The sequence below is a fragment of the Empidonax traillii genome, unplaced genomic scaffold (assembly GCF_003031625.1).
Source record: "Empidonax traillii isolate 1590-97213 ecotype Southwest subspecies unplaced genomic scaffold, ASM303162v1 scaffold308:size980311, whole genome shotgun sequence".
Taxonomy (NCBI): domain Eukaryota; kingdom Metazoa; phylum Chordata; class Aves; order Passeriformes; family Tyrannidae; genus Empidonax; species Empidonax traillii.
The window spans coordinates 207693-230290 of NW_020955501.1; the positions used below are offsets into that span (position 1 = coordinate 207693).

General features: G+C 40.1%; 1 protein-coding gene across 1 annotated transcript in view; it reads right to left on the minus strand.

Moving 5' to 3' along the window:
• The window catches only part of ADGRD1 (adhesion G protein-coupled receptor D1), a 127901-nt gene that overhangs the window by 97753 nt on the left and 7550 nt on the right, over positions 1–22598 (minus strand). Inside the window, exons 4-13 of the mRNA XM_027891047.1 lie at positions 20759–20881; positions 17485–17664; positions 16032–16286; positions 14197–14261; positions 13237–13392; positions 10717–10776; positions 9451–9568; positions 8417–8527; positions 6681–6756; positions 3500–3641 (exon numbers count right to left, since the gene is read on the minus strand). Of these exons, the coding sequence (XP_027746848.1) occupies positions 3500–3641; positions 6681–6756; positions 8417–8527; positions 9451–9568; positions 10717–10776; positions 13237–13392; positions 14197–14261; positions 16032–16286; positions 17485–17664; positions 20759–20881 (1286 nt within the window). The remainder of the gene's footprint in view (positions 1–3499; positions 3642–6680; positions 6757–8416; positions 8528–9450; positions 9569–10716; positions 10777–13236; positions 13393–14196; positions 14262–16031; positions 16287–17484; positions 17665–20758; positions 20882–22598) is intronic.

Below are 22598 nucleotides of genomic sequence, written 5' to 3' on the forward strand. Positions count from 1 at the left end.
CAGTTTAGCCTCCAGCCTGTCCCCTCAGTGCCCTCTGCCCCGTGGTGCTCTCTAGAAAACGAAGCATTAACGTGTCATTTATGTATAATACATTATATTATGTATTTATATAGAGAGGTATTCCCTGTATTCTTACCTAGCTGATTAGATATGAGCCTCAGTCTGCACTGCCTCATGTCTCAAAATGAGAAACTTAACCCTCTCAAAAGCTATGTAAGAAATGCAGACAATTCCAGAGAAACCCAGAGAATCCTGGTTTAAGAGGAGGTTTAACAAACCACGAGCTAAGCTGTGGAATGACAAATGCTCTGTGAAGTTTTGTTTCAAGAGGTGATACTCAGTTCACAGACATTTTCTTTGTAACTATTTCCTAAAATAGACATGGTTTATTTTACTCCCCCCTTTTTTTTTTTTTCCGTCTTGCTTAATGATTGGCATTTTTCTATACACATTAGAAGAAAAAGAATTAAAAAGTCAGACTCAAACTTAAATATTAATAAAGAAAAACCGTTTGTTTGGACCTGGCGTTTATTATTTTTTTCCTTATTGCACTTTCCTCTGTTAAACTGAGAACATCATGTGGAACAAACAAACATTCAAATGTTTCTCCCCTTACTGCAGTATTTTAATGGATAAAACAGGTTTGTAAGCCAGATTTCATGCTCCCAGTTTAATCATACCATTCAATCATAAACTCAGATAAATAGCTCGACTGCTACTCTTTAAATCACATACTTAACTGATTTTGCAGCCAGAATTTCTTTTACATTTTAAATTCTACTTTTATTTCATGAGGGGTCATGCTCAGCCAAATGAAACCACTTCAGAGTGAGACAATATGTAGTGGGAAAGAAAGCATCTGTGCTGGTATCATATGAAAGCTTCCAGAGACATGTAGTCATTTCCCAATATCCTTAAGTCAATTCCCTGGAACTGACTTCTGTAAATTTGCTTAAGTAATTTACTTAACTAAATTCATAAGTAAATTGTCTGAATTTATACTGTTCAAATTTATTCCATGGAATTCACTGGAGACACAGTGGAGTAAAAAAAACCAGATTTAACCCACTGCTGCCACACTCCCACACAGCTGGAATGATCTACTCATCCATTCCTTCATATTAAACTTAACCATTAATTAAAAGAAATTATATTCTCAAATCCACAGGTGTCAGAGGCAAGCAGCTTTCCTATCAAATTCAATGTATATCCCATTTCAGCAGAGCTGCACACATTCTGCTCAACTCCTTGCTACACCTTTCCCCCACAGACAAATATTCCAGGTATTTCTACCTACACCATAACTTTGTTTCTAAAGATTACTCAGAGAATTTAGAATCCATACATAAGATACCCAGAGGGTTGGTTCTGTTCCTCACTGGTTAATGCCCTTTCCTTTTTAGCAAATTCACATGAACAGCCAAAAAAAGCAGAGCAGGTAAGTAGATGTATTCCCAGGTCTCATAGCTTTATTCATTCTCTTTACAAACTTGTATGCCAGGCTCTCCTTTTAAACAGCTATTCCAGTGATAAATCACATTCCTTCACTGGGAAATCAATATCAATTAAATACAGCAAGCCACAACTTGAATAAAATATTTTATGATGTCAAAGCAGATTTTCTGATTGAACACGAATGGTGATTTCAGAATGTTTTGGTGCTTGAAGGTTTTTAGCATTGAGCTTCTAATACAAGCCCACAAATTGTTCAGGGGAAAAGAAGAAACAGTGAGATTGTGACTTTTCTAACCCTACTTGTGACAAAAGTCTCTCTTGCATCTCCTGAGCTTCAGCCAAACCTACAGGTTTGGACAGCTGATAAGATGCAAAGCCCAGCAGCAGATTGTTGCTGGAGGCAGTGAATAAGCAGGTGAAGAGCTCCCCGTCTTTCAGAGGGGTGAACCTGCTGTGCCTTCCCCATCTCCTTTCAGGGTTTTGTGCCTAAGAACAAAATCTAACTCAGTCATTGTCCCAGCACAGCTTACTGGACTGAATTCAAGATCGTGCTCTCTGCACATTTAGAAATACTTCCTCCCTCGAAATTCCCAGAACTTTAAATATAAATGTATTTCCCTGACTGGCTTCAAACAGCACTGAGCTACTTTTTCAGTGCTGCTGCAATAGGATGTTTCTCCAACTTCTGAGAGGATTTTGAAATATAAATAATAATAAAAAAAAAAAAAACAGTAAAAACCCAAACCCAAAGTCAAACCCACACACACACAAAAAAGAAAACACCTCAAACCAAACCCAAGTCACACCTGAACAGGCAACACTTCTACCTGTATACCACGATCCAAGCCAGAGAAAAGAAAAAAAACACAGATTTGTTTAACAGCCTTCCTAGTAAATCATCATAACTACAGCATGAGGAGGTGCCTGGACAAATAAAGCAAAGGGCAATTTGTAAATTTTGTCTACACAAAACACAGTCTTCACAAGTGCCCTCCTCTAAAAGGCCACCAGGGACCTTCAGGAGTCCTTAGTCCGAAAAATTGTCAGCAGAACAACAAGCCTCACTCCTACTCCTTGGGGATTTTTCATTTCCTTCCTGTAGCTTGCTCCATCTTCATCAGAAGGTCAACAGGAAGAAGGTAAACTGGCTTGAAAACAGCCATTGAAAGAAAAATATGATACAGAAGAACATCTAAGAGATGTTTTCTAGGAAATATTTAAGATTTTAAATCTTTCCTTGGCATTTCCATTCAATGCTGTAAGAGGGTCAGAGATGCTGCACTGCCAGCACCTCAGAGTTTGAACTCCACTATTCTCCATTCCACTGACGACACAAAGAGACATCTCTTTCTCCAAGACCAAACAAACCCAACTATTATTCCAGTTTCTTGCTGGAACATTCTAATTTGGGGAAATGGAAACATCTTACTGAAAGTGATCAGTTTCAATAAAACTTTTCTCCAAGTTTGCTCAGATTCTCATATTTTTCAGTCCTTTTTTCTCAGATTCAGAAAGTTCTGCTCCTTAGAAAGGGCAGATCAGACTCAAACAGGGATTTGAACCTGCTCCACTCCTACCCAGCAGATGCTCTGCCCGTCATACATCCACCTGCCCTTGGAGGAGTTCCTTCTCTGGCTTGATTCATTCAAAACCCCTCAGTTATCTCAGCGTGGACTAAGACCAAAAGCCAAAAACCACAAGTGAATTCTTGGTTTTGGCCACTCCAGTGAGAAAGCAGCAATTTACCCCACTCTGTTGCAGGCTGAACAAACACACCCTTAGAGCAGCACACACAGAAAGGCCTAAAGCTGCACCTGTCACTTCACCTTCCTCTTCAACATGTGCACTAATCAGCCTTTTGTACTGATGGAAACAGGAGTCAGAGTGGTTGGGGAAACATTATGGTGTAGCCACAAACACCATCTCAACCGCTATGAAAAATGCCCCCGAAAATGGTGAGAGAAACACAAAGAAGTCATCGCAGGCACCGGAGTTTCGAACAGCCCTGGCTGTGACCTTAACTGGGAGCTGCCACATCACTTACCAGTTTGTGGGTGAGCTGGATGGTGATGAGAGGAGATCCTGACAGATTGTGGGACAGCTTGGGTAGAGGCTCCACTTTGATAGAGATGAGATAACTGGTTGCTGAGATCATATAACCTTTGTAGGCAGCAGCTTCAGCAATCCTTGGGAAGAAGCAAATATATTAAAGAAGAAGAACAGCTTTTTTTTTTTTTTAGTTCACCCACAACACCCCCAACAAAGGAATACAGGACCTCCTTTTTCCATTCAAGCCAGTTGATTTCTATAGGGGAGCAAGATCCTACAGGTCCTACAGGACTGGAAGAACAGCTGAACTTGACTCCGAATATCTGATTTATCCAGGTAATACATTTATTCTAGTCTGAAGTAATTTTGCAATACATAAGAACCCTTTGATTTCTGCTTTCAGCTAAAACTTATGACTTTGGGTTTTTTGCACATTTAGGTGTAACTGAGATCCATTTGGCTGAGGGGTGACACTTTTTACACTATCAGTAACAAACTGTACAGGAGTAAAATGTTCTCTGTCATCTGCCTTTAGAGCATGTGAAAGAATGGTATTGACTATAAGAAATGCGAGCCAAAGAAAATTAACCACCCCCACGGGCTTGCAAACTTTGCCCACCACTGGAAAGAGCTGGCTTGCAAAGCACATTAAAAGCCACTTTATTTACATTTGCCACCTGTTAGCCATGCTTTCTTATTTTTATTTATTTTCTTTATTTTCCTTTATTTCAGGAAACAAGAGAAAAAGTCCTGTCAGACATTCAAAAAACCGCAGTGAGTTCCTTGGCAGTGGCAAACAGAGCAGAACTCATTTAGTACAGCCCCAAGCACCAGTCCTCAGGTCTGACCTTAAAAAAAACCCATCAGGATCAGAGATTACTTGTGCTTCCAGTAACCAGCATGTGAATGGAATTCGTTCATCTGAGGGCAGAATTTGCTCCTCTGATATGAAAAGTTTAAGTTTCGAGAAGGACTAATAATGTTCAAACCATTATCTGACACGTGGGGATTTCTCCTACATAGTTTAAGGGGAAGGATGTTTCTTCCGCACCCTTCATCTGCTGTTTTAACTTCAGAGAGCTTGGTGAATTTTGAAGTGTGAAAAAAATCGTCATCACAAGCAGAAAATAGTGTTTCTGTGCCTGCACAAGCCTTTCTTTACCGTGGTCCTGGATGTCAGATGGCAAATTTACACAAACTGTACGTGAGCAGAACTGGGTTCAAAATATTGTTATGTTTCAATTTTATTTCGTTAAAAAGAATCAAAAGTTACTCCCCTTAGAAACTGCTATTTATGTAGTCTGAAAATAGAAGTCATCTGTGTGTATAGTAGAAAAGCTCCAAGAGTTTTGGGTTTGGTTTTCCACCACAAAAGAAAAAAAAAATTGCCCCTAAGAAGAAAATGGACAGGCTTCAAATTACAGGTGTTCAAGTAGCCCAGTGCTAGAAAGAACATTTAAAAAAGTCTTTAAAACAAACTACTCTGTGAAAAAGTTGTTATTCTACTGAAAAGTAAGCAAAAAAAGTTATAATAGCAGAGCACAAAAAAGAAAAGCAAGCAGAAGTGCATACTTATTTTTAAAACATTTTTTCAATACCTGAGGTTTGATTCCACAGAGGAAAAATCACTAAGCTAGCACTCCCTCTATTATTACCTTTTTAGATGCTGTTTTGGACAGATCTGCACCTACAATTTTATAGATATGATTTTGTAGTCCATTACACACTGCAAGCAGCTCAAGTACCTTGATTTAACTATAGAAATCTAGAAAACCTTTTTTCTCCCATGTCTTTGTGCTTCACTTAAACACTGTGACAGGGCCAGATCCTTCCTTCTCAAAAAGAGGGCTAAAACCACACACAGCTCAGGGGAACAGGAATGTCGTCCTATTCCACAAATTGCAGAGAATGTGCACAAATATGACACAACTGTTTTATTTTGCTAGGTCAGAGCCCCAGGATCTCTGACGATGTACTAGGACACAGTCCTTTGCCATGCAGCATCTTTAATCACACTCTGCTTGCTAAACCTTGACCTAAGTCAGGATCATATTCATTCTCTCTCTCCCTTTGAAATATTATTATTTTCTTACTAGTTTATTATCTTAATAAATTGCATCGATCCTCCTGTCTGAAAAACAAAAGCTGTCATAAATCGTTGCCTCTATTTCTTCAGGTCAGCATGAAATATTGCACATTAATGGCATGGCTCCCTGGCAGCCACCTGCTAAGTGTCCTTTGGTTTGGGAGAGCAGGGCAACCAACAGCACAGCTCGCTGCTGATTCAGAAATGTTATGCAGCAATAGTTGTGGGATTATCTCAGGGTGATCAGCATGGATTGTGATCCAACCTGGATCAATCAAGCCGGGATTCTTTACCCTGGAGTTCCCGTCACCTCCCATGTAACTACGTCAGGAAAGGAAGGCAATCCCTGACGTTCAGGAGAGCTGAGATGCTGTACCTTTCCTACCGTCAGAAACAACGCAGCGAAAAGTCACAAGCTGGAAAAGACTGCAAGTGTAAACTGCTCTGGGTACCCCGGGGAAAATCAAAGGAAAACACAAAGTCATACACTTGCCTAAAAGGAAAGTGTAATGATTTACATGAATGGCCTTGCAAAATCCCCTGGGGAACTGTATTGCAGGGAGGTATACAGCTCTGCATTTACTTTATCTTATCTGCTAATGATTTCCCTGATGTAGCACATAAAACAAAGGGTCTTTAAAGCATTTCCTGGTCTCCTGTTATAAAATTACCTTACGGGGTTTCTAGGATTAGGATTCAGATTTTGTCTGAAGAGGGATTTTATGTTTTCTTATTTGTTTCATTTAAGTGCAAGCTTTATCTTTATATGTGCCAGGAGAAAAGATGCAATTTTCTTTTTATGAGACAGATTAAAATGATGATTTGCTAGCACCAGATCAGGTGAATGGAAGGAGAAGACGAAGAAAGACAAACATGTGGCTAACGGGAATCTATTTTATTGCAACGAAAAATAAAACATCTAATGTAAACTTTAATCTCTCTCTGGCTAATGACTACATGTCCTCAATATTGCAGAATCAGGATTAGGGCTTGTAATTTACTTACAGCTGATAATGGCATGACTGTTACAAAGGTGTATCACCAAGGTAATAAACAACCTGTTACAGCACAAGAGGTCTGAGGTACTTACTTGGTATCCATAGGGTTGATGTTATGAAAGAAATAATGCATGTTATGGTAAAGCAGGCCAACAATGGTGATCCAAGCTGTGAAAAAAAACAACAGGAGTTATTCCTCAGGGCAACAGTTCTAAGCAAGAGGCACTTCTCTCCCAGGCCTGAAACTCGGTGCTAATGAAAAGCCTTGATTTACGTCCACTTTCATCTCTTTGCTTTGGCAGAGTTCTGGTTGTTCTTTTGAGTAAGTGAAAAGGTCTGAACACATCGTGCAGCTCAAGAGACAGATATCAAAAGTGAAATAGGAGGAAGCCTCTCAGTTGTCACTTATAAATCCCACACACAGCACCAGAAAGGGTCTCAGGACACACCAGAGTGTCAGCAACCCCAAGGCCACTTTCACCACCACCTACACGAACTTGTGAAATTTAAACACAGGCAACCAGTTCCGATGCTGGTTTTCTGTTTGCTGCCCACATTCCTGTATTTTTGGGCTCTCCAGCATCTGAGTGAAGAGACAGATGTGTGTTTTCTAAGAGTGAGCCACACAGATGTCTTTTACTACCCCTTTTGCTGGGTTCCAAGTATTTATTGTCAACTGTTTAAGGTGAAATAACAGAGTTTTTTAAGTTAGCTCATCTGGGCAGTGCAGAAGTGTGGCCTGAAGGCTGAAATTGCTGGAAAAAGAATAAAACATTTAATGCATTGCATAATTTCGGGATACGGAGCATGACAACGTTCTGAAGGAAATAAAAAACCTGCATGGTGAGAAGTTTTTATAAGTGGGAAAGGAAAAAAGTCCTCTCACATGCTGTTTTTGGCATTACAAGTTGGTGCACAATTAAGAGTTATTCAAACCTCAGAGCACTTGCCGTCTCCAGCCAGAGCCCCTGCCAGTGCAAAGAAACAAAGCTGTCATCTCAAATCAGGCAGACAGTTCAGTAATTATTAGGGAATTTCTCACTGCAGGTTACTTTCAGCTAACTTTGCACGTCGTGAAAAGGGACTGACCATCCTTCACCAGAGGTGACTGCAGAGAGGTCTGGGGGTGAGCAAATTCTGTGTGTTGGAATTTAGGGCACACGAGTCAGATTTTCAAAGATTTGAGGATGGGGGTGGATGCTTTTGTAAACAATTCCCTCAATCCCTGAATAAAACATGTATAATTAACTTCCAATATAATTTTTTTAGAGTCTTGAATAAAGCTGCAGGTTTTTTTGCCATACCTTGCGTTTGAGACTACTAAAATTTCGGCTTAGGTAGTGATTTCTGAGTGCTGCCTTTTTGCCACGACTGCAGCTTACATCTTCATTTTGTTTCTGTAGCTGCTATTGCTTAAACCTGTCATTTTATCATTTAATTTTATACAAAAGAGCAATTTTGCATGAAGGGATAAGCAATACCTAATCTGACAACCTGGAATTTCTTGCAAATAACCAGTTCAGATGATTAAAACAAATTTAAAAGATTGTGGATTCTCTAATATAAAAATGTGTCGAAATTAAATGGCTTCAGTCTCTGTGGCCCAGCTCTATTATTCAACATTAATTCCAGTAATATGAAAACTCTACCATATGAATCATTCATTGGTATGACAGGACAACTGCTGCTTCCTCAGAGTTAGTACAATCAACAGGCATCAAATCAGTTACTTGGAAAAATGAAGTGAACCAAAACCTGTTTTCAAGCAAAACCATTTTTGAACACCCTGTGTACACAACTCCACTCCTCCCCTTAATCTTTTCCTTACCTTTTTCATGGAAAGCTTCACTGGGAATGGAAATATAACTCTGCCCTCGAGATGGAAATCGATAGTGGGACAAATTCAGAGTCTGAGGATGCATTTTGAGCAGAGTGTAATCTGTGTGATAACCCAAACAAAAATATCATAAAATCAATAGCCTCTACAACCTACTTGACTGCTTAACTAGACTTCCCTAATAGCTATTGCAAGTCTTGAGCTTAAAACCCCATATGTTTGCAGAAAATACAGTAAATTCCCCAAGTATAAAATTGCCTTTTATATCTGACTCCTTTATGACAGAAAAGGTGGTACGTGCACTGTTAATATACCATGGATCACCTCACCCAGGCTCAAATACTGAGCTTACCAGGGCAAGCAAAACAGATTAATAGCTCTCCTCCGCTGACATTTGAAGGCATTATTTCAGTTCTCCATTTGAGAATCCCAGTGCCCAAGAGAGCACATGCAGTGATTAATGGTACCGGGGACTGCTCAGGTTATTTACCCCTCAAGGCACAGCAGAATGCCAGAAGAAATAAATTACCTTTGATACCTGTAGCATCCAAAGATGCAGATGAATTGAGGGTGCTAGGATGTTAAATAGCAGTAAAATAAAACAAAATTCTGCAAAAAGGTCAAAACCATTCCTACTATTTTCAGTCTCCTGCCAAAATTAAGGTTTTGTAGCATCCAGACATCTGCGACTTCGAAGTGCTGTGTGAAAGCTCTAGGCCCTTTATTAGCATAGAATTACCAGATTCTCCACATCTAATTCATATTCTGAGTTCCTCCCCAGATAACCTCGAGGGAGTTCAAGCCCAGTCAGAGCTGATTACCTCTGGACTAACTGCACAGTCATCTTTCTACAACTGAAGCTCCGGTTTGCATTCGAAAAAGAAAAATTGCCGTGATTCGATTCCCTCCCCCCGTGTTGGCAGAGGAGGGGCTGCGAGAACAGAAGCATTTAGGACACCCAGGCAGCCCAGACGGAACCTTCCCCGCTAAATCCCACCAGAGGGAAGGTCCCTGCCAAATCCCACCTGCCACAGGCGACGTGCCCTCGATGGTCAAAGGAAGAGAGTCCTCATCCAGGTTGCGCGTCACGTGAGACATCACCGTGTCGATGGTCTGGATCAAACTGCCCAACACGAGAGCTGTCTGAGGGGGGAAGGAAGAGAAGGATCTGCAGCAAAGGGGCTGCCCTTCACGGCACAAAACAGCGAGGTGCCAGGTTAAACCCCCGCCTGGCTCATCGTTCGGTTGCCCCTGAGCCAAATGTAGCCTTTCCCACGTCTGGTGGGTAAGATGCTGCACAAACTGACGCCACGCAGAGCCTGACTACATAAAATACTATGCTGTATGGAATGTCTGCAAATGACAGTCAGTTGTACTCAGGATTCAGCAGAAGGAGGCCAAGAACTGTGAAGATTTTTTTTTGACAATACCTTAAAGATCGGTGTCAGATCTGTGTTAGAACACAAGCTGAGAAACTACTGTTAATGTGCTCCTCAGCATAAAGCTACTTTAACCCTCCAGGTTGAAAACTGATCCATAAAATCTCAGAGTTAATGCATGTTTCAGTTTTACCTGAAATCCATTTACACCAGAGATGATCAAGGATTTCAGGCTAAGAACTTAAATCAATTAGACATCTTTTTGTCTTAAAAGCATTTTAGACTTCAATGAGACCTTGATTTGCTTTAGCCTCTCCTTCTGTCAGTTCAAAAGCTCTCTGCTCTGAAATCTGTGCTTTCTTAAAATCTCAGGAAGTTCCTGGATTCACCCTGCAGGTATTCCTTGGCACAAAAATAGGTAGACTAGAAAAGAAAGAAGATTGATACAGGTCACTTCTCCCCATACCGGGTCTAATCTCTCTCAAAGCTTCAGATCACAAAACAGGTAAGTACCACCACGTATTTCACATGCATTGAAAAACATCAATCTACCAAAAAATATGAACCTTTAAATATCAAAGGTCAGTGCTAAAAAAGGAGTGGTTAAACACTTGCTTTAGTGACAATGTCTATTCTTTTGTAAATACAGTTTTGTTTCATTCATCCTGAAACATGTGGAAACAGCAGCAGATAAAGTTCCTTTATTTTAACCCTCAAAAATATAAGAGAAAATTACATATTTTTTCCCTGTGGATCTTTATTGCAAATATGGAAGTGACAGATGAGAAAATAAGTAAATCATAGTTCCAAAAAAGCCCTAACGAGCATAATAATGATACAACCAGTTCCATTATCATCCATGTGAATTTATGCAACCAAAGTAATCTGCAAATCTAAGCCCATTTGTCTTACCTGTGGTCCATCAATCAGGTTGGGCAATAACATAAAGTCTTCAATTGCTTTTAAAAATGCCTAAAAGACAAATAAAACTCCGTTATTTGATTATTTATTAATCAGTTACATCCCCTGGCAAGGATCCAAGGCAGATCTCTGCTAGGATTTGTCTTAGGTTTAGGCCAACATGACAGGACCACTTCCATTCAAGTCACAGATTCATCTCTACCTGCCAGCACTCTCACCATGTTCTGCATAGGGACATTTTAAACTAATAGTTTATTTATTAAAAGCAACACCACTGTGTAACTCCCAGAGTGCAATGATCATTCTGCAGCTGAGTTAACACTCAGTGAACTTATTCTGAACTGAACACTAATTTTCCCATTTAATCTAAACTCATATGACATCAACAGAATCGTAGAATGGTTTGGGTTGGAAGGGACATTAAAAATCGTCTGGTTCCAGTCCTGCTTGCATGACACAGTTTCCACTAAACCAGGTTGCTCCAAGACCCATCCAACCTGGCCCTGGACACTTCTAGGGATGAGGCATCCACACCTCCTCTGGGCAACCTGTGCCAGGGCCTCACCACCCTCACAGGGAAGAATTTCTTCCCAATATCCCTTTTAAACCTTCTCTCCTTCAGTTTGAGGCCATTCCCCCTCGTCCTGTCACTACAGTTCCTGATGAAGGCTCCCTCTCCATCTTTCTTGTAGGTCTCTTTCAGTCTTAAATCACCACGTTTTTCCACAGCACTGGATAAATTTCCCCTCATTTATACAGTTTTTTAGCTGCTTAACTTTTGCACTTAAAGGTTGTTTTTCGGGGTCAAGAGCTGTCACGGTGGGCACCGTTCAAGTGCTCAGCACAATCTAGTCATAGTCCCTTCTGCTTAAACTTCTCTATTAAAATGCCTTTATAGAATAACTGAACGTAGAAAAAGTTCCACTGTGAAATGTGGAAGACCTGACGTAACAAAACACGAGTCAGGTTTGTCAGAAGCTACTCGTTATAAATGCGTGTCAGCAATCAGAAAGTTTATTGCACATCACTTAAATCAAATTTCCTTGTGCTGTGAGGCATGCAACAATCAGGGCAGAGATAACTCCACAGAAAATCACATGCATGCTCAGTGCCTGTCTCTCAGGGAATTAGCTGCAGACAATACAGAGCCCCAACCATCAATCAGACAAATGACAGAGTGGGGATGTATGATCAGGGCTCTCTTGTGTTTATTTCCCGAAATAGCTCCGCTAAAGATAATCATGTCCCACATTTCTGCCTGCAAATCACTTTCATGGCAGACAAAGCAGCATCAGACGTCGTGAATGAGCAGACCAACAGCAGCTGGAATGATGTTGGAAACAGGTATGTTGTCTGGCGGGGGCAACGTTCCACTTGCAATTTAGAGCCCACACAAATTTTTCAGCAGAACAAAGGAAACGACGTATTAGAGTTTTTTAGGAGGGGTTTTGCTATGTATTAAACTGCGATCCGTGAAATCCGAGCTTTACAGTTTGCAGACGCCAAGCTTTTAACGCGACCTATCAATTGCTGTCCCTGTCGTTTGCAGAAGCGTTTATTTGTTTTGTTTGTCTGAGTGAAGCATCCTTGTCACCCTGCTATTGCCCGCAGGCTTAAAGGAACAATCACCAGTGGGGCCAGAGCTGATTACTGTAATAATAGCTTTCCAGCCTGCTGAAATCAGGGAATTAGATGCCCATCATTTTACACCAGGCTAACTTTATGTTAGCAGAACATGACCCCACAGTCTCAGCTCAGGCTGCAGAAAATGCCACCTTCTTTTTTCTCTCTTGTGGATTAGCTGAAGTTGCTGAGGTTGGGAAAGCCCTTCAAGATCACTGAGCCCAACCAGTAACTCAGCACTGCCAAGCCCAACACTAAACCACGTCCAAAGTGCCACATCTACACATCCTTTATGCCTACCATCTACCTCCGGGGATGGTGACTCCCACTTCCCTGGGCAGCCTGTTTTAGGGCTTGGCAGCCTTTTCAGTGAAGAAATTTTCCCTGATATCCAATCTGAACCTCTCCTGGTGTGACTTGAGGTCTTTTCCTCTTTGTCCTATTGCTTGTTACTTGGAGGAGAGATAACTGCCACGTGGCTACAGCCTCCTGTCAGGGAGTTGTAGAGAGCAATAAGGTCTTCCCTGAGCCTCCTTTTCTCCAGGAGGAGCCCCCACCAGCCCCCTCAGCTGCTCCTCATCAGACCCGTGCTCCAGACCCTTCCCCAGCTCTGCTGTCCTCTGGACGTGCTCCAGCACCAAAATGTCTCATAGTGAGAGATCCAAAGGCACCAAAGAGTATCTCCAAGAACCAATGAGATCTTTAAACCGTTCTCTCTGGTTGAAGCTCACCCCCCAAGGCAGCTCCTGCTTTTTTCTTATGTATTTTGCGCAACAAGCAAAAACTTTCAAAACCGCTTTCGCTATTCCAGGTTCTGGAGAAACTTCAGTGCCAACCTGGCTGCACACACAGGTGTGAGAGACATTTACAGGAGTGAGAGGTATTTACCTCTGTGAGGCTCAGAGCAGTGTTTTCTGACAAGGATTCGTTGGGCAGGCTGAAGGACACGTTCTCCAGGTACCCCAGCGAGGCGTCGGGGGAGCGGAAATTCCCTCTCTCCTGGGTGAGGTTGGTGATGATGGGTCGATAGGCGTTTGTGGAGAGCTACAGCAGGGGCACAACTCAGCACAGGTTATTCCATAGGGGCACCAGGATTTAGGGGGTTTAGCCCAAAAGGGAGCTCAAGGCACAGCAGACTGCTGAGGTCACACACAGGGGGCTACAGAAGCCAAGGGAAAAGGGAAGCACGTGGATGGATAAGATGGATAGATGGATAGAGAGGAAGATAAATGGATGGATGATAGAATAACCAGAATATTCAAAGACTAATTTTTTCATTAGCAATTGCTGTCTGCCAGGGTTTCCTGTGAACAAGAACTAATAGAACTCTGATACTGCAGAAAGCAAGAACGTGACAATATACTGAACAGCTAATTGCACATAGGCTGATCACAGCTAACTGTGTCTATTCTCCATATGAAAAAAATTGATTTTATTTTCATCTTTTCCATTGCACTTTCACTAAACAGATGAAAACCAGTTTTGTTATTCTGGTCGGGTTTTTTTTTTTCTAATTTTAAAAGAAACAGAAGGAAAAATTATCAAAACGATTTTTCATGTCTTACATCTTTAAAGTTAAATGTAATAATTCAGAAGTTGCTACTTTTCCCCCCTTTTTATATAGAAAATATTTTATTTAACAATGAAATTATTTCATCTGTCTTTCTTTAGGAGTTCTGTAGTACTTCCATCTTCCCATAGTGGCTAAAAATTCTCCCCATGCATATTCAGAAGTATTTATAACTGGAGTTTTAAGTGCCACTGATGCAAATTATGAAGTGAGACAAGTCTGCATGTAATATATGCACATTCTGATATTACAGGAAAGAGTTAGGAGGACTGTCCTACCACAGGTTTTGTAGTGGTTGTCATCAGAGACCATGGAATTGTTGAAGAAAGCAAAACTTGCACACCTGGTGAAATACAAACACAAATGAGAACGCTAACAAATCTGACATTTAAATATCAGATACATATTTATATATATATATATTTTCCCACTGCAAGCTGAATTAGTTCTATCTGGAAGGAACAGATCTGCTTGTTTAAGACATTTAATTTTCCAATTCTCTCATCAATCTTATTTCCTCAGCTTTATATGGATGAGCATTGCATCAGTCTAAATCTTAAATCCTCAAATCTTTGTGGGCAAACAGGAATTTCAAATGTCATAACTCAATTAAAATAGGGCAAATGTACATTTAAAACATTGGAATCCTCTTTGTTCAACAGCTCCTTCCCCAACAGACTCGGAGGCCCCAACTCTCCCTGCAGGATTTCAGAAGGGAGCTACAAACATCAGTGTCCAGCAATCAGATGTTTTCAGCCCCAGTAAGACTTTTTCCAAACCAAAGCATAGAGGAGAGGGATAGAAACTTAAACCCTGACCAGGATTTGCTGTTGTGGAAAGGGCCTTCCACGATACCCTGATTATTTCCTGGAGATGGGAGAATGGGGGAGCTGAGGGTGGTTGCTGTGAGTTCACAAGAATTCAAGGGGTTAAAGAAAGAAAGAGTTCCCTTGGTATTTACATAAGCCATAGCTGTGTGACAGTGAAACAGGGCACACATATAGATGAATCCGGGCAATCTGAAAATCTGCTGCTCCTGAGTCTGGCAACGTAACATTCTTCTTGAGTTACATTAATCAAAGGGTCTGATTTGAGTTGGATGGTGTTATAGTAACCCTCGATTGTTGTGAAAGGCGCAGCAGCCAAATACAAAAGCATTTTTTCCAACATGACCAGAGCATTATAAATTTTTTTTCAAGTTTTTAAAGCTATTTCCTGTATCAAATGACTACCAAATGAATACTCTCACAATCAGAAGTTCTGAAGGCTTTCAGAGGAGTCACTTTTTAAAATAAGAAGGCTTTAATATAAAATACTAAAAAGGCTTTAATATAAAATGCTTGAGTGAAATTCCTACTATTTGTGTGGCAAATCAAATAGATTGCTTCATTATATACCAGGTGGAAGGTTTTCTTTTTCAGTGACTTCAATTCCACATCAACTACTTTATACCCTAATTTTTGTAAAATACATTTGATATGTATTTGATTGGTATAATCAAACCTCCAAGTCACAAACAAGCACATTCTCGTTTCCAGGCACACATCAGAAGTTCTGTGTTATGAAAATGGTTCCCATGGGTTTAAAACACATGAGTTAGGGGTGTAACAGCTTTAGCTCTCAGGAACCTGGTAAGAACAAATGAAGGCAGGGAAACTTCCAGCAAAGCCAAAAGTTCCAGGTGCCCCATACCTTTATTCCCAAGAGGGATGCTTTCTAATTGCTGCTCACACTTATTAGCAACAGCTTTTCTCATAGTGAAAGGTTTATTATAAGAGTCCACAGAACCACTGACAGGATTTACAGGATTTGTCTTTGTTCTAACCCTGATTCTTTGCCTTTCCTATTACATTTCAGCTGGTCTCTTTTCTTTCAGTTGCCGAGCAGTTAATAGGTCTTTATCCCTTCAGGTAAAGGAGCCAGAACCCGAGATGGAGAGGCTGCACATCCCAAGGCAGCTGAGTGCCTTAGTGACATTCACACCTGGCATTTTGTGCCTCTAAAAGTCACCCTGAACAGCTGAGAGATGTAAAACAAAGGCAAGTCCCGCCCACGAAGCATTTGCAGGTCAGCATCTTTATAGATGATGAACTGCAAGCATGCAGATACTCACCAATAGCAGCTGTGAAGTACTGCTCCACCTCACGGGGGGTCAGGGCCCTCTCCCAGATGATGAACTCATCGAAGGCCCCGTTCACGTAGCGCTTGCTCTGGTCCCCCTCTGTCCCCGTCAGCAGGTTGGCACTGGCGTCTCCATAATCGTAGAAAACTTTCCCATCTGGGTCCGTTGTGTTCAGAGTCCCATTGACATAGACCTTCAGCCCTTCTCTTGATTTCCAAGTAAAGAGAATGTGAGTCCAGTAAGGGCCTGCAGAACATTAAAAGCCACGGCAAAAGCCATGAATCAACTCCATTTTGGGCCTTTCCTGCTCAGTGTGGTTTTGCTGACTCCTGCAGTGCTTTGGGGCTGCACAGGAACTGCTAGGAGTGACTTATGGAATGCTGGCGTCCTATATATTAATCTTTACCCCCATGGGGAAGCCCATACTTTGGCAGAATGCCTGCTAGCTTTTGCCTGAACCTGGGCTCTCTGCAGCTCCATAAATCACAGTTGTTGAGTGTTGCTGGCCAAGATTTGAGGTATCTTCAATACTGTCTCAAAACTCAGCTCAGCAAGAACAGCACAAAGGCTGCAAGAATCAGAGAACAAGCAAATACACTAATTAAAAGTTGTCACTGTTTCTTTGTTGTGCTTGAGAGGTAGAAAACACGATATCAGTTTCCACTTGGATTGGATAAACCACAAAAGCGTGAATTATGCTTACCATTTAGCAGCTTTTCTCTTAAAATAAGATTTCCAAACTGATTCATTAAACCTCGCAAAACTTTGCCACTATGAGGTTGCAAAGTCCTGTTTTAACAATGCCCAAGTAGTCAAATTAAGGCAAAAAAATATTATTGGATGTCATTAGCATGACCAGAAGACCAGAATTTGTTGCAGTCACCAGATATTACAATACACAGTTTAGATAGAAGCTGCAAGATATGTGATATACCAGAATGTTTATTAACACTATGGCATGGCATAGAAAACTTGACACTCAACAGATAACAAAATTATGACAGCACTAAATACCCAGTTAGATAGTTACCAAATAAAGTCCTAATTTAGGAGGCAGCAGGGACAGCCCACCAGTTTTAGAATATACTGAGAACTGTCAGGGATTAACCAGCATTCTTTGCTCATGTTTCCATCCAAACATGCATTAATCTATGGATGTCAATAGTAACTCGCCTTCAGAAACAACTGGAAGCTGGGTCCAAGGCCTGTTACTGAGTGGTAAATGTTTTACAATAAAATATCACTTTTGCAGTTTTTACTTTATCTCTCTCTCCCCTCACCAAGAGAATTCTTAAGCACAGGGATCCTGTAGCTATTTTTATATATCTGCTTCTCTTTCCTGATGTCGTGCTCTTACCACTGCCTCTGTCTGCAAGGATGGAGCAAAAAGTGACAAAGAAATTACTTCTTTTTTTTTTTTTTTTTTTTTAATTATAAACTTTACCTGGTGGACTAAAGCTTGCTTTCCACTTCATCATTGCATTCCCACGGGTGTAAAATTCCACTGAGCCTTCACCTTCGTTTGAACAGATTTTGAAACCACTGGAAATCACTCGTCCACCAGAGGCAGGGAGAAACTTGGCCTGTTGGTCTTGAGTCTTCCAGAAAAAGGAAAATGTTACTCCTGATAAAAGCAAGTGAGAGGAGACTTTAATGAAAAAAAAAAAAAAAAAATGAGTGCAATTAAAAATTTCCAATATGTAGAACACAGACAGTGGGAATGCTTCTGAGGACAGATCATCTGCTAGCATAAGCAAGGACAGGGTTTTTAGAATCAACAATGTTCTAACAGTTTAAGCCAAATAAACATCTCTCCCTGTTTTGCATCACGTGCACACACAGGAACACAGCAACAATCATTGTCCTGAGTAGCTTCTGTCAGTTAAGCCAAAGTTTTTTGCTCACATATCCCCATACCTTCCACCACATCCAACACCTACTTTTTTTTTGGTGTTCACCCAATACCATCACAGCCAGAATTAGTGCACTGACCATTTCCAAGCTACTGATGCACCACCAGGCTGCCCTTACTTATTGAGTAGCATTCATTGCTAATCACACTTTAATCCTTTAAGCATGCTATTACACGTGTTTCCTCACTTCAGTGCTCCAATAACTCCTGAAAGCAAAGAACCAGTGGAATGGAAGAGCTACATGTGCAGAGCCACAGGAAAAATTCTGAGGTCCCAACCTACACAAAAATAAAACAATTCTGCTCAAATGCAAGTGCTTGGCCACCCACGTCGAGGAGAATCTTTTTTTCCCTTAGATCTAATCTAAGATGTGCCCGGGTTGCCTGTCACATCTTCACTGTGCATCTCCAAGATTGTTTGGCTCCATCTGCTTCTGGAACCACCCAGCAGGTAGGTGGAGGCAGCCCTCAGAATTCTCATTTCTTCATGGTGTAGGGAAATGCCTCAGCCTCCTCTCCCATGTCCTACCAGAACTCATCTGCCAGACTCACTCTGGCTTTGTCAGCATCTCCTTTGTATCAGGGGACAGAAATGGGACAGAGCCCTTCAGATGAGTGCTGAACAGAGGGGAAATAATGGAATCATCACTTCACTTAACCTGCTGACTCTGCTCTTTTTTACACGTAGTCAAACTATCTGTCTGGGTGATTTTATAGTTAGTAGCTCTGAGGCCCTCCAAGCAGCATGAACTTTGCCAATTTGCTACCAGATAGCCCAGGACAAGTTAATGAAGCTCTCAAACTGCTATGTACATTTCTTGTTAAATCCACAGTTTTTTATGTGTTTCATAATTTTATGATCAAAGATAAAAAAGCCTTAGTTCACTCTAGTCATCAGAAATGGCATATTTGGTACATAATATTTTTATATTTAACATGATCTTTTCATCACATACACTTAGCAGAAAACCTAAAAATTACTGCAGAATAAATAGCTGAACAAAGTAGCATCTTCCTGTCTAACTGACCTTTCTGTTCATTCTTTTTTTTTTAATTTCAACTTCACCTATGTTGTCTAAATCCAGCTTCTCCCAATGTGCTCGAACTACTGATCAAGAGAACATTCTCTTGCCTCTTTCACAGATGTTTCTTTTGACCGAAAATGCCACTCCAGTGAGCTCAAAACTGCTCACAGAAAACCATTGTTTGAGAAGGACTTGAGAAAGAGCAAAGTGGGGGGGAAAAGGGGGGAGGAAGAACGTTTTGACGTTTCAAAAGCGAGAAGAATTTGTTTTCCCTAGTAAAAATAACAGTCCTGAGATGGTAGGAAATTCAGCCCAGGAAAAAAAAGAGTGGGATTTTGGTTTCATAGGTCGGAGTATTTCGTCTGGGAAGATCCCAAGAGCGTCTCGTTCCCCTGGTTGGGTGTGTTTAACACCAGTTTCACCCCAACACAACCAAGGCAGTCAAGGGATGTTTGAGCAACAACAGGCTGGAATAAAATTACCTCTAATCATAAAATTTCACCTTATTCTCACCACATTTGATTAGAAAAGACACTCCCTTTAGACAAGAGAGTGTTGGCTTTTCCCCTTTTTCTTTTATTAATGCCTGCTACAGTGATTTAGTATTTCTGGTTGGGATGAGTTCTTCACATTTTGTCTACTGGACATTTCAGTGTTTTATGCTTTTAATGTCCTTATTTGTGAGATGCTGGGAGTGCTCTGGTAGTATAAAAATAATTTATTCTCATTATTAGATTATACTGTAGATGTTGAAACAATATGACTTCCTGATGATGTTTATTTCCCAGTGGTATGAAAAAAGGTATGAAAAGATACAGCACATATCAGCAAATATACCTACAGTTGGACACTGAATTACTTTTTCCAATACTCTCAGGTCACAGCCACGTACCATCTGCTCTCTGAGTATCTCCTACTTTCATAAAAACTTCCTACACAGCTCTTGTTTTATCAGCTCAAAAGCAATCCTATTTCAAGCAATGTTACCTGTTTGAAGAACAGCCCAAATCAATAAAAACAAAACAAAACAAAAATTCAATATTAACAATGCTGCTTAAGTTTAGGGCCTGCTGGAGTTTATAGAAAGCCACCATTTCCTACTGAGTTTCCATTTGCACAGACATTTAAATCCCTGGTGAATGTTTGGTGCCAGTGACAAGGGGAATGTTTGGTTTGACACTCAGAGACAGTTTTAGCCATTTTCTGTAACCAACCCGTTGTCAAACCTTGTGCCCTTCCCATTTCCACCTGTCATTTTGTGACCTAACCCAAGAAAAAGGGGAGAGGAACAGAACTGAAGAGATTTAAGTGTCTGTGAGGACAAATGGATTCCATAACACCAGAGACCTACAGATGTTGTGGTCTCTAGAGATAAATCTGGAAAACCTGAACCCATTTCCCACTAAGAGGCCACTCTGAATCTGTCTCCTGAATCTGAAGCCTGTGTTACAACTTCTCTGCTTGTCAAACTGCTGTTCTTGTAGGAATTAATTAATTTTGTTGCCACTGGTAAGATTTTGGGCTCTGTAAGTTTATTTCTGGTGCCGATTGAATTAATTACACTGTAAAATGTTTCTCTGAGTAGTTGGTGATCAGTTCTAATTTAAATTGCAGTTAGAAAAGGCTAAATTTTCAGCAATCAACACTCAGTTGTTTTAGAAGTAAAAAAATTGTCAAGCTGGATTTTTAGTTTACATTCCAATGAGGAAGAAACAATGATTATTGAATTACACAATTTGACAGCAAAAGAAATGTACACAATAATTAACAAATTTGCTCACCTTCAGGTCCACAAACTTCAGGATTACTAATGCAAGAATTTTGGTAGCTTCCAAAGAAGAGAAAGGTAACACCTTTCTTTTCAGTGACGTAAATGCCTTTGTTCACCATTCCTTCTACAATATCTAAAGGAAAAGCAAAATGTAGTTTAGCATTCACATAAAACTCCCTGGAAACGTGATGTTAACAAGGCTCTTACACCTCAGATGTTTATCTTGTTCCTACTGTATGTTTGCTTTTGTTGATTTTGTGTGTTTGTTTTTCTTTAAGGTATTTTTGTTTGTTTGAGCTTGTTGGTGGTTTGTTTCTCTTTTATTTCAAATTTGTAAATATTGTATCTGTCACTCAGCTCTGTGATTAACTAAGACTGTTTGACAGAACCCATGCACCCAAAAATTATTATTTTAAACTAATCTGAATAAATCTTATGCTTTCTAGAGTTCTGAATACCAGACACACCCTAGAGTTGTCTTACTGTGTTAGAGAACAAATTCTTTAATCAATCAAAACTGTAACAGAATAGGTCTTTTCTTTTTTTTTTTTTTAATATTTTGAAAGGAAAAGCTTGTGATCAAAACCCACTTTTCATTAAAAAGATAATTCAGTGAAATTAACTTGACAAGCTACACTAAAAAGACAGAAATACATCTCCAAGAAATCACCAAGTCCTGCCTCTGATTGACAGATAAAATTTTGCTTCTTTTAAAGCTCTATGTACTATGGAGCAAAGCAAGAATTTCTAAATTCTTCCTGAGGCACTTGAATTAGAAGCTAATCTAGCCAGAATAAATCCCATAAGGTAATGCATTTCTGTTTCCACAGCATCTCCTTTGCCACTGATGTCACTCTTTATAATGTCCATATTGAACATATTTTATTATGTGAGAACTATGCAAATGGTCTATAAAGCAGATAAGAAAGGACTGAAAGGAATTAGGGTCATTTGAAGTTCATTATTAATAGAGTTCACATTTGCCAGCATACTTTTACTGTTAGAGAGTAAAAAAAAAATAGTGGGTTTAATATTCCAATATAAAAATCTTCGCATCTGAGCAGCCCAAATGAGAGTTTCACCATTTCCAGCCTTCTCCTCAGGTCAGATTTTCCAACAACTTGATGTGAGTTAATACCTAAGCATAAAGTGGACAAGAGGTCATATTTGAATTGCACCTACACAGTATAAATGCTAGGGATTTAAATTAAGTGACTTTAGTGTCATGCTGCTGTAAATGTAACTGGTTTGCAGTCTGTCAGGTTTCTGCCTGGTGAGTTGGGATTTTCTGTCCTTCCTTTTATCTCCTAGCGTGTTGATGTTAAAAATTAAATAAATAAATGGACATATATATGCAGATTCTTGCTTCCCTGTTTTTCTTTTTTTTTGTTTAAACATCATGTGAGTCAAAGTTGTCATGGCTGACAAGATCTTACTTCCAGGCTTTGCAAATTTGTTTGCATCTGCCTTTCTTAACGTGTCCTTTAAAAAATACTCCAAAATAATTAAAATTGGAGGTTTAGCCTTGAAAAACAAGAAAAAAAAATCAACCTATTTTTTTATATGTTCCCCTGAAATGTTGTCTCTGTTTTTATTAAGACTAACAGAAGTTTTTTATGTTTTGGAGGCACATCCCCTTCTCCTAATAATTCAGAGTAACCCAGGGTGTGACAACGTGAGCACAAACCACTTGAAGCAAAACTCAGCGTTAACTTTGAATCCAACGTTACAAGAACCATCCAAGCTTGACAAATGCAGAACAAAAAAAAAAAAAAATATATAAATCCTCACCTACAGTTGCAGAGAAGTTAGAGTAGGCAGAGTCATTGGTATATACAAAGGTAGAGTTA